The 14,503-nt window shown below is 35.7% G+C and overlaps 2 protein-coding genes across 2 annotated transcripts; one reads left to right on the top strand and one right to left on the bottom strand.

Annotated features, from left to right (window-relative positions):
• The first annotated feature begins 1,318 nt into the window (after positions 1 to 1,318).
• Positions 1,319 to 5,300, top strand: LOC135642254 (uncharacterized). The gene is made up of 4 exons (XM_065158242.1): positions 1,319 to 1,595; positions 1,685 to 2,083; positions 3,932 to 4,346; positions 4,904 to 5,300. The coding sequence occupies exons 1-4, from the start codon at positions 1,343 to 1,345 to the stop codon at positions 5,100 to 5,102; spliced, it is 1,266 nt and encodes a 421-aa protein (XP_065014314.1). The 5' UTR covers positions 1,319 to 1,342; the 3' UTR covers positions 5,103 to 5,300.
• A 397-nt stretch (positions 5,301 to 5,697) lies between these two features.
• On the bottom strand, positions 5,698 to 14,416 carry LOC103990432 (protein AE7). The gene is made up of 6 exons (XM_009409564.3): positions 14,264 to 14,416; positions 12,499 to 12,689; positions 8,754 to 8,859; positions 8,564 to 8,663; positions 6,026 to 6,071; positions 5,698 to 5,933 (listed from the first exon to the last, which is right to left on the bottom strand). Exons 2-6 carry the CDS (start codon positions 12,620 to 12,622, stop codon positions 5,833 to 5,835), a joined length of 477 nt encoding a protein of 158 aa, XP_009407839.1. The 5' UTR covers positions 12,623 to 12,689; positions 14,264 to 14,416; the 3' UTR covers positions 5,698 to 5,832.
• Between the last annotated feature and the right edge of the window lie 87 nt (positions 14,417 to 14,503).

Here is a 14,503-nt window from a genome sequence, read left to right as displayed (position 1 = left end):
GTTAGAACATAAATTAAGTTTTCTACTGTACTAATTCACCCCACCACCCATTTTATGCGTGACGTAAGATGTCCTGAAAAAATAAGGAATTTTGATACATGCTTACACTTTTTTTATATTACATTATTTTGAATTACAAATTATATAACTTTCACTTTAAAATACTGTCACCATTATGCATGATTCGACTTTAGATGACTTTAAGACTTCCTTGACAACTATGTAAACTTATTAATATATGATAATAAATAAATAAATAACCCATGGACGGTATAAAATCAAGATTATTGCTCACTTTCAATTGCCATGAAAATCCATACAATTCACTAAAAATCATAAAAAAAAAACATAAAACAATGATATATATATATATATATATATATGATTAAACATAGCCACCTTAACATGAAAAATAACCTCAGGATAGTTGATGTTATCAAATAAAATGCTTTGAACATTTTCAAGCATTACTCATTAGCATCCAGCAAATATTCAAATGTTGATATTATTTTCGATTTTCTTTTCCTTTAACTTTATTCCATTCGAGATGATGCTTTAAAAAGAATTCAAACTCTTAATTAGGAGTTAAATATGTAAGTTGTGTTAGAGTTTGATTTGAATAATTAAGTATAAGCAAATTAAATATATTTATACCTAAAAGCCACCAATATGTGAATCCAACGCATCTTTTATGTAAGAGAAAATAACACCCCTCTTCTAATCCAAATTAACCCAAATCGATTCGTGTCAACGTTTGGACTTATTCATCAACAAAAGCATGTAGAAATTGATCAAACAGATTGGTGCTATTATGGAAAAGAAGGGTTTAATTATATATTACTTGGATCTTTATAATTTTTAAAATAAAATAAATAATCTTATTTATCCTAACATTGTCAGACAAAAAATATTATTTAAATAATAATAATAGACAAAATGATAATTTCAATATCATTTTCGTTTTTAACATATTGAATATTAAAATTATTTTTTATCGATAAAATGATTAAAAATAAAAAAAATATTAAAATTATCTTTTTGATTATACTTTCGTACTGATTCATTATCACGTGTTATATTTCAAGTTAATGCAATAGACGATATTAAGACAATGAGATTATTTATTTTATTTTTAAATTATAAAAATCATAATAAAAATCTTTTAAGTACTAATTAGCTCCGAAAAGAATACCGGGTCAGGCACCGCTTCGGGATTTGGGTCGATCTGAACCGGCCCATCCTTAACCCGGTTCGATATGAACCGGTGCGGGTTTTCGCTCGACGGAAAATGAATACCATCTGACCGGTTCGAGTTTTCTCGTTCTTCGTTCTTCGAAACCTAATGCTGAACATGAGAGTTCAGCTCCTCCGTCGTGGCCATCTCCTGGCCCGCCACCTCCGCCCTCCTCCGCCTCTCACAAAACTCTCTCCCTCCGCCGCCGTCCCCTTCCTCGGTGCCGCCCTCCGCCCCTTCTCCTCGCCCTCGGACTCCCAAACCCCACCTCCTCCCTCTGAATCCAGCTCCGCGGCGCCACCGGCCTCTATTTCCGAAGCCCGCGAGGCCGATCCCCCCATCGAGGACGTCAGCAACAAAGGTGGAAACCTTATTGCACTTCCTGTCAAATTTTTATTTCTTTGCTCACGAAAAGTTGGATTTTTGTTCCTTTTTTTTATGCTTGATTAGAGCTGAAGCGCCGGCTGGAGAAGTACTACGAGGCGGATGACGAGGAGCCTCTTGGGTCGGTCTTGGAAGCAATTTGGGCGCGGCGTTTGTCCAAGAAGCACGAGGAGACCGATGACGAGCTGATGGAAGAGCTGCGGATGGCACCGCTGTCGAATGTGAAAGACCGGGAGTTCGAGTCGGACTTTGAGGAGTTGCACGATACGGATGAGGAGATAGAAAATCTTTACGATACGAGGCAATATGTGGAGAAGAAGCTGATGAGCGATGAGTTCTTCAATATGGATGACCGCAAGTGGGATGATATGATCAGGGAGGCCACCGAGAAGGGGTTCTTGAAGGACACCAAGGAGTGCGAGGAGATCCTGGAGGATATGCTCAACTATGACAAACTCCTACCAGGTAAAGAAGCATAAAAGAACTGTAAGTAAAACTGCAGCTTTAGTTGATAACGACTTGCTACCATTTTTTTCTCAACCTAATGCAACTTAAATAGTCAGTTCCCAGTCTTGATGTTTATATCGTGATCAGCGGTCAAGCAAAGAAGAAATTAAGTGTTGATAACTTGATACAAGAAGATGAAACTATTAGGGAAATTTAAATGTGATAACCACTTGCCAACATCTATGTATACTTAATGCAAGTTGTATAGTAGTCCGAACAATGGATTTTTATATATCATGATTAGTCGAACCAGGGATATTAGAGCTCCCGGTCTTGGATAACTATTTCAGGCGTTGAAACTGTAAGGAATTGTGTGTGTTCCAGTGAACTACCTGGAATAAATACAATGGATTTAGTTTGAATTACATGTACAACCAACAAAGTAATACTTATAAATACTTACTTGTATTAGACAATTATAGTTTGTGGGGATAATATTTTAAATACTCGCATGCCAACAAGCTGCTCATCTTCTATTCTCAATGCCGTCACAAAATAGTGTCTGTAAACTATTTAAAGTTGGTTATTGGGCTTGAGACTGAGCTCAGAGTTGTATGCACAGTTCCTCTAAAATTAGATGCTATGTGCATGACAGTTAACTGGCACACGGTTCATCAATGCTACTTTACTCATAGTGATGACTAGATTCTTATATTTGACCTAGGTTCAAATTTGATCGTCCAATCAATTAAGGCCTAGGCGTGACCCAAGCATCACCTTCTTGTTGGTAGTGCCCACCAAATCAAGATACTTACCAATCCTTAGTTTATCTATGATACTTCATCAGCCCTATTTGAGCCCAGTATGATCAATTTGAAGAACCAGGGCACCACATCAGTAACCAAATCAGTGTGGTAAGTCTTTGCACATTCGTGGACCACTCCTGCAACAATTTGATAGTTTGGAGATACTTTACTTGGTTACTTTGAATTAGATTAGATTCATTACTTGTGTAGAATTTTGGCATGCTTAATTAAAAATAGGTTTTACTTGTGTAATATACATGCATATTTTGCTGTTATCTGAAGAAAACAGCTAAAACAATAGTTGGCTCTTTAAGCTTCCACCTAGTCTCGGATTTCTCTCTCAGACCCACCTCCTTTTTGTTTTTCCTGTGAGACCTGCTTCGTTTTTGTTTGCTTTCTCAGACCCACTAATTTTGTTCTCTGTTTATCTTATTTTCTTAAGTTAGTTTTGTTTACATCACAGGTTGATCCTAGACAAAGCATGAAAAGAAACAAAATTATGTTCATGCTACGTGTTAGGTTTAAACACCAAAATTATGTTTTTTTTTTTTCTAAATGTCTTACATCAGAAGCACAGGCATTTTGCCCTTGTTGCATACGAGTAATGGCATGTTAATTGGCATTACTTGCCAAAGATGTTCTAATTCTGTTTCCTGCCTGCATCAGTTTCTTTTATTGTGTTTTGAAAAATTTTCTTTTGATAGATTAAACTTTATCAGAAGATCTCTTCAGCTGCTGCTTTAATTTTAGAACTGTTCAAGAGTCAATTTGGTGGTGAGCATAGTTTATGATATACATAAATAGTGTCAAACGTATGTTTTGTGCATGTGAGCTTCTTGATGGGAAGTGGATATAAACAGTGTGCTTCCCGCTCTCTGCCTGCTTCCCAAAGTTTACCTTTCTTTGTTATACATAATGGGAGAAGGGAGAGGTTTCCTTCTATGGGCCATGGCCACTACCGTATAAAGATTTGATTTGTGTTGAATTTCTATACCAGTTTCAAGATCCGACTTCGTTACTGTCTGTTGAAAATTATTTTTTTATTATGTCATTTTCTTAGATGAGATAAAACAGAAGGTGGAGACAAAGTTCGATGAATTGGGAGCCATGTGTGAAAGAGGAGAGCTTGAACCTGAACAGGCCTATCAGTTGTTTAAAGAGTTTGAGGATGAGATGGTTTTGGAATATGCCAAAATAATGGAAGCAGAACAACCTCCTGAAGAAGATGCAATTGCTGAAGCAGACGAGAATGCAGAATTAGATGACCCGCCTGGTGAAGGACCTATTTTAAGATGGGAGTCCCGTGTCGTATTTGGTCCTGGTGGTGATGCATGGCACCCACAGAATAGAAAAGTTAAACTTTCAGTGACTGTGAAGGAGCTGGGTCTTTCAAGGCACGCTTTTAAGAGATTAAGGGAAGTAGTTGGCAAAAGGTATAATGCGGGTAAAGATGAGCTCACTATAATCAGTGAAAGGTATGCTGATTTCATGCTTAGTAAATCATACTGTGTACTTATATGTGCTTGTCATCTTGCTCTGTAGTTTCTCATGAATATTTTGACAGTTAGCCTTCTTTTCTATGCTGGTACTTATACCTCATGCGACTTAGCATTGTTGGAAGTCTACCTCTTCTCTGTATCTTCCATTTCGATAGTTCATCCTTATGCGACAAACTTGTAGGTGGCCCTGCAAGTATACAGAAGCTGCAGTGCTGCATATTTATTTGCATGCTTAAACTATATGTGGAAGCATGATTTCAAGATGTTATTATCTCCCTGAGCAGGAATGGCCTGAAGCATTTAACTGCATGAGTTTGATGAGTTTTTACATAATGATAACACCATTCGGGCATGGTTTTAGATGATTAAGCATTCACAATAGCCTTTTTTTTCACATTAATTACTCTGCAATTCTCAGTTCTACAAGGTTACAAATCTCTTGATCTTTGTGGTTGCTTCTATTTAACATGCTTGTCCTAACTCCAAGTAAACAAACCAGAATACCATGTGAAAACTTTCCTTGTCACTTTCAGGTTTGAACATCGGGAGGAGAACAGAAAGGATTGTCTTAGGACACTCTATGCGTTGATAGAAGATGCAGCAAAAGCTGATAAGCTGGTAGAAGAGACTCTAAACGCCTATGTCAAGGACCAACTCAAAGCTAATCCGTACTTCATGGAGAGGTTAAAGGCTAAAACTGCAAAGTCACAAGTGTGTCACTCAGGTGCATGACAAAATAATCCTTCGAAGTATTAACAAATAAGCAATTGTGTTTTGACCCGAACATCGTCCTGTGGATTATGACAGTAACTGTTTAGAGTTTGATTCTTTCTGCTCTGTTTGAACAAATTCATCTTTTAATCGGATTCTGTTATATTTAAATACTGTTGGATCCCTGGAAAATAATTAATTTATGCCTTGTTACAGTTAGACAGATCGTCTTTTTTACTTTCTCTCTTTTAGATTGTTCAGAACAATTGTATATTCTCAGAATGGTTGTGAAAATATAAGCTCGCTTATTTTAGTGGTATAACAGGAAACACAAGTTGAGCTGCCGGGTGAAGTGTCATTGTGCAAAAATTATAGAGATAGTATGCAGATTTTTTATTTTGTTTGACCTTCTATTTTATCCTTTTGTTTGAATCTATCCTTTCTTGACATACGAGTAACATCTGTTTCACGTCAAGGTGATGAGCAAGCAACAATCTGATTCCTGTTGGGACAAGCCCACATGAAGCAACTTAGTCCCTTCTATTGTACCCGAGGTGATTCTCAAAGACATTTCATTAATCTACACCGCAGGCATGTCACAGATAAAACAATGGAGTGTACACACAAGGGATTCATGCATTCTTCCAAGGGACGTGAAAATGTCACTTCTAAAGTTCATCAAATTTGAACTCCTTTGACAGGCAAACACCAATAACAACAAAGAAAACGTGTATCCCATGTTTCTGATGGATCACGCATACGTCGACTCTAAGCATGAGTCAACCAATTCCAATAAGTTGGGATTCTCCAGAGCTGCCGCTACTCGTTCTTTATCGTTTAACTGCTTATTCACTAAGAATGAGAAATGAAATTATTACAAAAGCTGGTACCAGCAACGAAAATAAAGGTGAGGTCAGCAGTTTAAATAGGAAGAATGCATTTACCTTCAGCTTCAGTTGCATGTCTTCCTGGAGCCACCCTGATATCCACCTACAAGAAAAAGTAGATATTCAAAGAGTAGATCAAGATTTAAATGCATGATCAACATTAACAATTGTCTCCCACATTCCGAGTAGTGGGTTAGAACATTCTACTGTTGCAAATCTAGTAAATAGTACCAAACAGTTTGTCTACGAGTTTACCTATAATATTCTAATTGTAAATAGTACCAAGGCTTCCTCCTAAAGTTCCAGTAGACTAGGCTGTGATATCTAATCCCCGATTCGTCTGAGTTTAATTGGGGCTTGCAGTAATGATCCGTACTGAACTACTTGATATGTAGAAAGGGGGGTAAGGAAAACACAAGTCTTGAAGTTGTAATCTTGCCTTATATGTTTCTGATATTGGTCTCATATCATGTGCTGTTAGTAGATCCATACATGAATAAAGTAGTTGAACAATGGGCAATATTTGATATCAGCATATCCTGAATAAAGTATAGACCTATGCCAACCTACAGAGATTGGTTGACAAATATCCATAGAAATTTGAACCAATTGGGATCTAATTTGTATGTGATATACCACCAGTACAGTATTGTCCGTATATATCATTGGTCTGGTACTTGTGCTCCTATTTAGCAACTGTCTTGAGATCAGGATAACAATAAGGGTAGGCAATTAGTTCAGCTTAGGAATAGAAGCAGAGCTATAATAAATAATAATGGACAGCATTTCTGGTATTAGTTCCCTTGTTGAGGCTCATTCCATTCAATCTGCCACAGAAGCATCCAACTACAGCAAAACATAACTCATCAACCTAGCCTCCAGCATCATATACTGGTCTGTCATAGCATTCATCTTTATGAGGCCAAGCCACTCATTAAAAAACCAGCACCTGGAGAACCCTGTGCCAAAGTGCATTCCCTTTTCAGAGAAGTTTTCTAGCTTCACAGGGATAACTGTATTCTCAAACAATCGACCAACAGAATTCCACAATAATAATATGTTTTTCCTTTTGAACCAATATATGTATCCTTTTCGTTGTGTCACTTATTCCTCTTCCATTTTTTTTCCTCTTAATTCCTCTTCCAACTTAATCAAATAACAACATCTTCCTAGATTCATGATGTTCATATTCCCTTTCCAAACACTGCCTTTGTAGGATGTATTCCCAAAGGTACAAACAAATGATTTTAAGGTACCCTAAAACTGAAACAATGACTAATTGGCAAAAAGGGACTTTATAGCCATTTGGTAAAATTAGCTAGATATTTGCTCATACAATATAAACAAAATCATATTTTCATCAGAAAAACTGTCAATTCAACTGTTAATGGACATCAATAAATTTAGTATATGTAATATGTCAGACCAACTTGGGTCTTATAGATGTACCATACTAATCTATAGTATCATCATCGAGGAACCCAAACCACCTGCCATGGAATCACGACATTCAATTTGGTGGTAGGAACATGTATATGATATTCTTTTATAACCAATTACCACGCACAATTATTTTAGATGAATCTTAACTTGTTTGTGTACCTAGATTCCATAGCTGACCCTTTTCATGTATATATTTCAACCCAACATATTATTTTCTAGACTTCACCCACTTATATTATATAAATCTTGACTTTATTAGTTAGGAATCGTTCACGGATAAGTTCTTTTAGTGTTTCGGATGCCAAAACCTTAAAAAAAAGGGCCAGACACGTATCAGCATACCATGTTTTGGTACACTGGTATAGGTCAGGTACTCGGTACAGCATACATACCTTGGTCAAAAGCATGGGTTTTGATTTCAATCATGCCAGTCAGTACAGAAAGATATTTAGCAACTAACCATCGATTTTAATTTTGGACATGTGTCAATACAGACCCATATGTACCAGCCTGATGGCAGATTGATATGCAGATCGAGTAATTAGGCTTGATCCTTTCTGAAACCAAGTTTACCACCTGGAAAACTTACCGTACTAAGTCACTGGGTAGTAAGCTTGCTAGCTCTGTCCTGTCCTGAATAATTAGCTTATAACACCGTAGTAAGCTTGCCAGTTCTGAACTGTACCAAATGATTAGCTTATACCGTGGATTGATACTAATACCTAAAGGATCTGGCAACCGACTAGTATCAGTACCAAACTAAGTTTTCTAATGCTTAATTAGAAGTATGAGGACAAAAATGGGCACTATAAACTTCTACGTTTTGGTGGAGTATACACCTTAAGATGACAAATTTGATTGGGTTCACTTTGGTTGAACCACCGTATCTTTTGATGATCATCAGATCATGTTCGGTTTAGATTTAGGCCCAACTGTAGCCCAATCCATATTGGTAGCAGGTTGAAATTACAAAGTTCCAAAGGAAGCCCAACAAGTTGCTCAATTAATCTATCAGGTCAGGAGGGTTTGGTTTGAATCCAAAACAAGCTTATGTTGTAGCTTATAAGCAGCAATGGTCATGACTCTTTTAAAGTCCTACATCTAAAAGGCACATCATCCTTCTTACTAAAAGATCTGGTCTGAGAAGCAAACCTTGTAACGAGAAGGAAGACTGCGCATAAGCTTTACACGAAGGCAAAGTCCAATAAGCGTAGCCATACTACAATGCTCAATTGTTGGAGTAAAAGTGACCCTGCATAAAAAGTAAATAATTCTCAGAAAACAACTCTCATAACCATATGACTAAATGACCATATCAAAGTGCAATAAAATGTTGACTTGCCTAACATAACTCTGCTTATCATTGGCTTCAATCGAGTCCTCTGTTACCACTTTCAACTCTTCCAACGAATATGGATGTTCTGGGTCCTTTATATCTCTTATATAGTCTCAAAGTGTCAAGAAAACAAAGTATTTTATACATTAGAATACATGCACTGAAACAAAAGCAAAGATACAACAATAATCCATAATGTTCCAACTATTTGAACTCGGCTACATCGATCTTTTACAGCATTGAACACTGTACAAAACAATATTCTAATAAAGTCTTCTTAGATATCCCTCTACCTTTCCTTACACCACCGGTATAAATCATCTCACTTCTTTTGGTAACAAGATTCATAGATCTCCTAAGCACATGTATTTTCTCCAATTTTATCCTCTATCGGATATCAGAACTATACCTAATTGTTCACGATATTTCTTTGTTATCAATCCTAATAACTCCACATATCCATCTCAACATTTTCAACAACACAGACACTTATTAATCATCCAACACTCAGATCATAAAGCACAATTGACCCAACAACTTCTAAAAGGAATTCGATGATTACAAAAAAAACTCTTGATACACCTCTCTACATTAATTATCCATCACCAATCTCTCTATTTTTTGACACCTAAAATAATAGTATGATGGTCTACCTTGCTCACTTACCCTTAGATTGCAAACCTTATCTGACTAATTTTTTACACAAAATATTACTGATGGTGCACCTATTCACTCATCTTATGTTGAGGGGTTTGAAATTTCATCGATTTGTACCCAAAATATTAAGGGTTTACCTAACAAATACCTGACTCGTTCACCTAAGATGAAGCATTTAAAATCTCATTACACAAATTTTCAGTATAAGATATTAGTCTAATGATGAAATACCTGAGTCACTTGGTAGTGTACTATACTCACTCACTTGCCAACCTTAGACAAATGGTTCAAAACGTCATGCTATAGATTTGAAGATACTGGTCGATTTAGCTAGTAAAGACTTTAACCGCTAATAACAAGATCTCTTGATCAAATCTCATCTTCACCAATTAACTTTAACAAAAAGAAAATCTTCATCTTATTAAATAATTAATTCAAGATATCTACTAAAGCTTTTTGTCCATCTAAACTTCAAATCTTTAGTTTTTCTTTTTAATATTACTAAAATCAAAATCACATCTCATACATTCAGCCTTAGTTCTATTTAATATAGAAACCTTAGCTTCCAAGATTTGTCTCTGTTCCTCACGTTTAGAATTAATTATATTTGAACTCTTATTAATTAAAATAATGTTATCAGCAAATGAATTATAATATGGAGGTCTATTCTATATATGACTAATAAGTTCATCGATTACCAATCTAAAAGGATAAGGACTTAAAATTGATCCTTAATGCAATCTTATACTATCAGGAAACTCATTAGATACACTGCTTAAAATTCTAATACTAATCATTATATTCTCATACATATCTTTTATATCATCAATATAATTAGTGAGTACCACTTCTTTTTATAAACCCACCATAATAGAGTTTTATGGACACTGTCATAAGTTTTTATCTCTCTAAACTTTTTCATTAGTTGTGCTAACAAATAGCTTCTACTACTGATGCATATACCCAAATTAATTTTTCAAAACACTTCTTTTATAATGTGAATCATTATCTTAATTCCTCTATAATTTAAACAATTTTAAAATCTCCATGTTCTTATAAATTGGTACTGCAAAGCTCTTGTTTTATTCATTAGGTATCTGTCTAAATCTTAAAATTTTATTAAACAAACTCTTCAATGAAACAAAAGCAAAATTAGAAAGCAGGTAAAACATCAACATTAATAGGTTATGACGATATCATAAAAAGCCAACAAGTTCTGACAGACCATTAAGAATACAATTACGTGCCTAGCACAATATAACCAAAAGCAGCAGATCTCATTCCCATCATATAAGTCAACAATAACAATCAATGTTGCTGAGGAACAAAGAACATTAGTACAAATGCAAGAATTGGAAACTGATTTAGTCTTACACCTCATGGTTAGGACCATTAGGTGTAAATGTGAGCACCTATTTTTTAAAAAATAGCATAACAAGATCTTCCCAACACATAACAATGTTCTAAAAAAAAACACCATGACAATGTTAATTGGTGAAATTTCTTAAATGTGACAGTTCTCAACTAAAATGTTCATATTCTATTGGACATCATAATAATAGTATCGGTGAGTCTTTTAGTAATCTGATGTTATAGATGAACATTACACGTAATGTCCATTATGTCTAATGGATATAATGTCCTATAGTGAGCTTTAACCGCAACCAAAAGGAAGATCTCCTGTCCTCATCAAGCCTTTACTTTTTGGCAAAATTACATGTATGTTCCTACAAAGTCGGTAGCTTCAGAATTATCCCTCTAATTTAGTTTTAGCATGTATCCTTAGAAACCTAAAAATTTGCATATATAACCCTTGCACTTAAGTCCATCAGATTTGAGTATTAGTTGAAACTCTATTTGATGTAACCCTCGTAAAACTAGTTATGAACTTATGATGTAAAGAATACTAGGGGCATATTAGGTACTTCAGACTTGTATACACTTTTTAGCTCAAAAAGAACTATGTTAACCACAAACAGAAGTGGTTAACTTGAGTTCTCTAGATGCATGTTAAAGGGCAGGCATGTGGAGGATCTTAACATCTGGAGGGCTATATTGAAATTTGTAAGGGTAAAATGATATTCCACCATAGAAAGATATGCAAAACTCATATTCTCTATGCTAATCCCTGGTTTGCCCTAGCAAATCTTTTCTATATATTTGGCATCACTTTTGCAAGATGGCATTGAATAGCTAGCTAGTGCAAAAACTCAGTCAAATCACCCATGAAGCCTTCTTAGTTTTGAGCTGATCCACAGCCGAAACCAATAATGGTGAAAAAAGGTTAGAAAAATGATGGCAATTGAAATGTTCTTTCTAAATGTTTGACTAGAGAATAAAAAATAACATCCAGAAAAGACTTTTGTTCACTTACATTAGTAGGTAAAAGCTAGGTTGAAATTCAAACCACCTAAACCTACACAACCTCAATTGAAACCCAGTGTTTTCAATTTGAAACTATATATAATTACCATTGGTTTGCATTACCCATTTCACGAAATTTGAAGTTTCAGTTAATAACTTCAGCATCTGCTTATATACCTCAAGACGTATATTTTAGCATTCAACCATACAAATAATCTAGATGACCACATTGTCGTCCGATGCATATGTTACAAGTCATATCATGAGCCAATTTCATGAGTGGTCTGCCAACAGAGCAGCCTAGAAGTGTCAAATCCTATAATGTTGAGGACAACAAAAAAATAACATCACAACTGATATTTATATTTCAAAATTATGTCATAAGAGACAGAGAAACCCTACACTGCTAATCAAATTAAAGGCTTAAATTAACTAAGATTTTAGGAAAAGATGGACCAAAATTAAAAATCAATTATCTTATTATGCTTGCCTCATGACACTTAGATCAACTTCATTTTCATGTGTACATCTTAACAAGCTTCATTCTGTTATTACATTATAATCCATATATATGTTTTTTATGTCACTGTTGTCACAAAACCAAGCCAGTTAAAATTTTTAGGAAGAAGAAAAGCTGAAGAACCTGGATGACTATTCGTTTAACCTAGAAAGGACATCAGAATGGATCAAAAGATGGTATATAGTCAAACATGTTTCAGGAAAAGGATACCAAAAATTTCTTGTTCATCAATCGGCTCCACTGCATACTCATCTATGACGGTTGGCACATTGCGAGCCCGCCGTTCTTTCTTTTTATAAACTATGGGATTAGCATTGAGCAATCCAACCACCATTTCTTGTATTCTAAGCAGGATAAGCAAAGAGTAAAAGTGATGAAGCTCTGTCTTTGCCTTGTGCTTCCTGTAGAAAGAAAGTTCACTCAACCATCATCATAAGTTAACAACAATCAGAATTGAATAAACTGACAATATATAAAAACATAAAAAAGAAACACCCTCCACTTCTAGATTATACAGATTCCATTACGATGAGAAACAGAGGCGAAGTGTGAACCCCAAAGCTGAAAAAAAGGTTTACAGCTAGCAAAAAAGTCTGCATTCACTTTGCATATAGACTTTAATTAACACAATTCCTTGCTGAGCCAGCAGTATATCCATATTATTTCCAGAAGATTTGTTTAGATCTTAAATGTTGCAAATGTACATAAAGCATCACAAACTATTTGAATTCAAAAGAGTATTTGAAAGGAAGTAGCAGTTATATCTCATGGTTAAGGCCAAAAAGTAGTCATCTCTTATTTGAATGAACAATAATTTTATTGTTTTGTGTTTTATTCTTTTTTCAGACTTACAATGGCTCAATTGGTCTCTCTATAACTCAGGAATCTCAACTCAAGACTGATGCTTACTGACTATAAAAGTGATTGAAATAGGAATTCTGAGTTCCTAATATCATATTTTTGTTGATTTGACCTTGTGTGAACTGTAACATTTGTATTTTTTTTTCAACATCAAATATTAAACAACAAACCCCAATGATTGAGAATAAACTGAGTGGTGAATTCTTTTTGCTTCAATATATAATATCTCCATAGACATTGTCCAATCATCATTATTTAACAATTAAAAGGGTGTTTATTCAAGTAATAACAACTATGATTATTGGGGTACAATGTCTACACTCCATGAGGATTTTTAAATCAAATCAAACTAAAACTCATTCTTGAAGAATACTCTTCATCCAACTTGCGCACAAAACCATTCTCTAAATTCGGACCAATAGAACAATATCACTACCCTATGAACTTGCAGAATCAAGTTTCACCAAAAAATAAATTTTAAATAAATCTAGATCATGAAATCAGAATATTAAAGGAATGAGACTAGTCAAATATAAGGAGCGGAAGTTCCTCATGCACTACTCCACTTTGCTTGGGAACTAATCATTATCATCATCAATATCACCACCATTGTCAAAACCACAATCAAACAATATCATGCAATGCAAGACGAACTAGTCGTATAGGAAAGGAAGGTCGGACAAAGTTGATGAAACAGGATCAATCAAATGAGCCAGGCTCTTTCAACTCCAGAGTTTTCCGTTGCTAGCACCATCTTCCGCTCTCGTTCGCTCGGTGTTTATTGTTTTATCATGATCTCACACCACTTCCCCTCGGAATAAGATTCGATCAAGTCAAATTGGAAGTAAGAACAAGAATAAACAAAATATCACTAGATCTCTCCCTTTGGTTCTTTAGGTGCCACCAACATGTATAATCTGTGGACATTGAATTAGAAGACAAAATCTGAAGAAAAAACAGAGAGAAATAAAGAAACGTGTTTTGAGAGTGAACAAAATAGCCTCACAACACACGGCACGAGGTGTCGAATGATCGGGAGGGGAGAGAAGGGGAGATACGAGGAGAAAACAGGACAGGGGAAGAGAGAAGAGAACAGGATGAGGAAGAAGAGTACCAGAGGGGCGATGAAGCAGAAGCTCCGCTCTTGGCCGACGGCGAAGGCAGAGGAACCGAAAAGGCTAGGGCTCGTCGGCTCGTCGCGGGTGAGGTACGTATGTACTTTTATACAAGACTTGTGGAATCGACTCAGTAAACTCGAGAAGAGTCGCACCGACTTTATCGAGGCCAATCGCGAATCGAACCGACCCGATCAGAAGTCCGGCTCGGCAAGCGGGCCGACCGCCAGGCTTTATCT

This window comes from Musa acuminata, chromosome BXJ3-7 (genome assembly GCF_036884655.1).
Source record: "Musa acuminata AAA Group cultivar baxijiao chromosome BXJ3-7, Cavendish_Baxijiao_AAA, whole genome shotgun sequence".
NCBI lineage: Eukaryota > Viridiplantae > Streptophyta > Magnoliopsida > Zingiberales > Musaceae > Musa > Musa acuminata.
This window is presented reverse-complemented; position numbering and strand designations above follow the sequence as displayed.

What these genes read in the sequence shown, in the direction of transcription:
- LOC135642254 (XM_065158242.1), top strand. Translation starts at nt 1,343, where the DNA reads ATGCTGAACATGAGAGTTCAGCTCCTCCGTCGTGGCCATCTCCTGGCC. An exon ending in CTATGACAAACTCCTACCAG is followed by an intron (nt 2,084 to 3,931) that starts GTAAAGAAGCAT and finishes TCATTTTCTTAG; the next exon opens with ATGAGATAAAACAGAAGGTG. An exon ending in CTCACTATAATCAGTGAAAG is followed by an intron (nt 4,347 to 4,903) that starts GTATGCTGATTT and finishes TGTCACTTTCAG; the next exon opens with GTTTGAACATCGGGAGGAGA.
- LOC103990432 (XM_009409564.3), bottom strand. Translation starts at nt 12,622, where the DNA reads ATGGTGGTTGGATTGCTCAATGCTAATCCCATAGTTTATAAAAAGAAA. An exon ending in TGATGAACAAGAAATTTTTG is followed by an intron (nt 8,860 to 12,498) that starts GTATCCTTTTCC and finishes TGACACTTTGAG; the next exon opens with ACTATATAAGAGATATAAAG. An exon ending in GATAAGCAGAGTTATGTTAG is followed by an intron (nt 8,664 to 8,753) that starts GCAAGTCAACAT and finishes CTTTTTATGCAG; the next exon opens with GGTCACTTTTACTCCAACAA.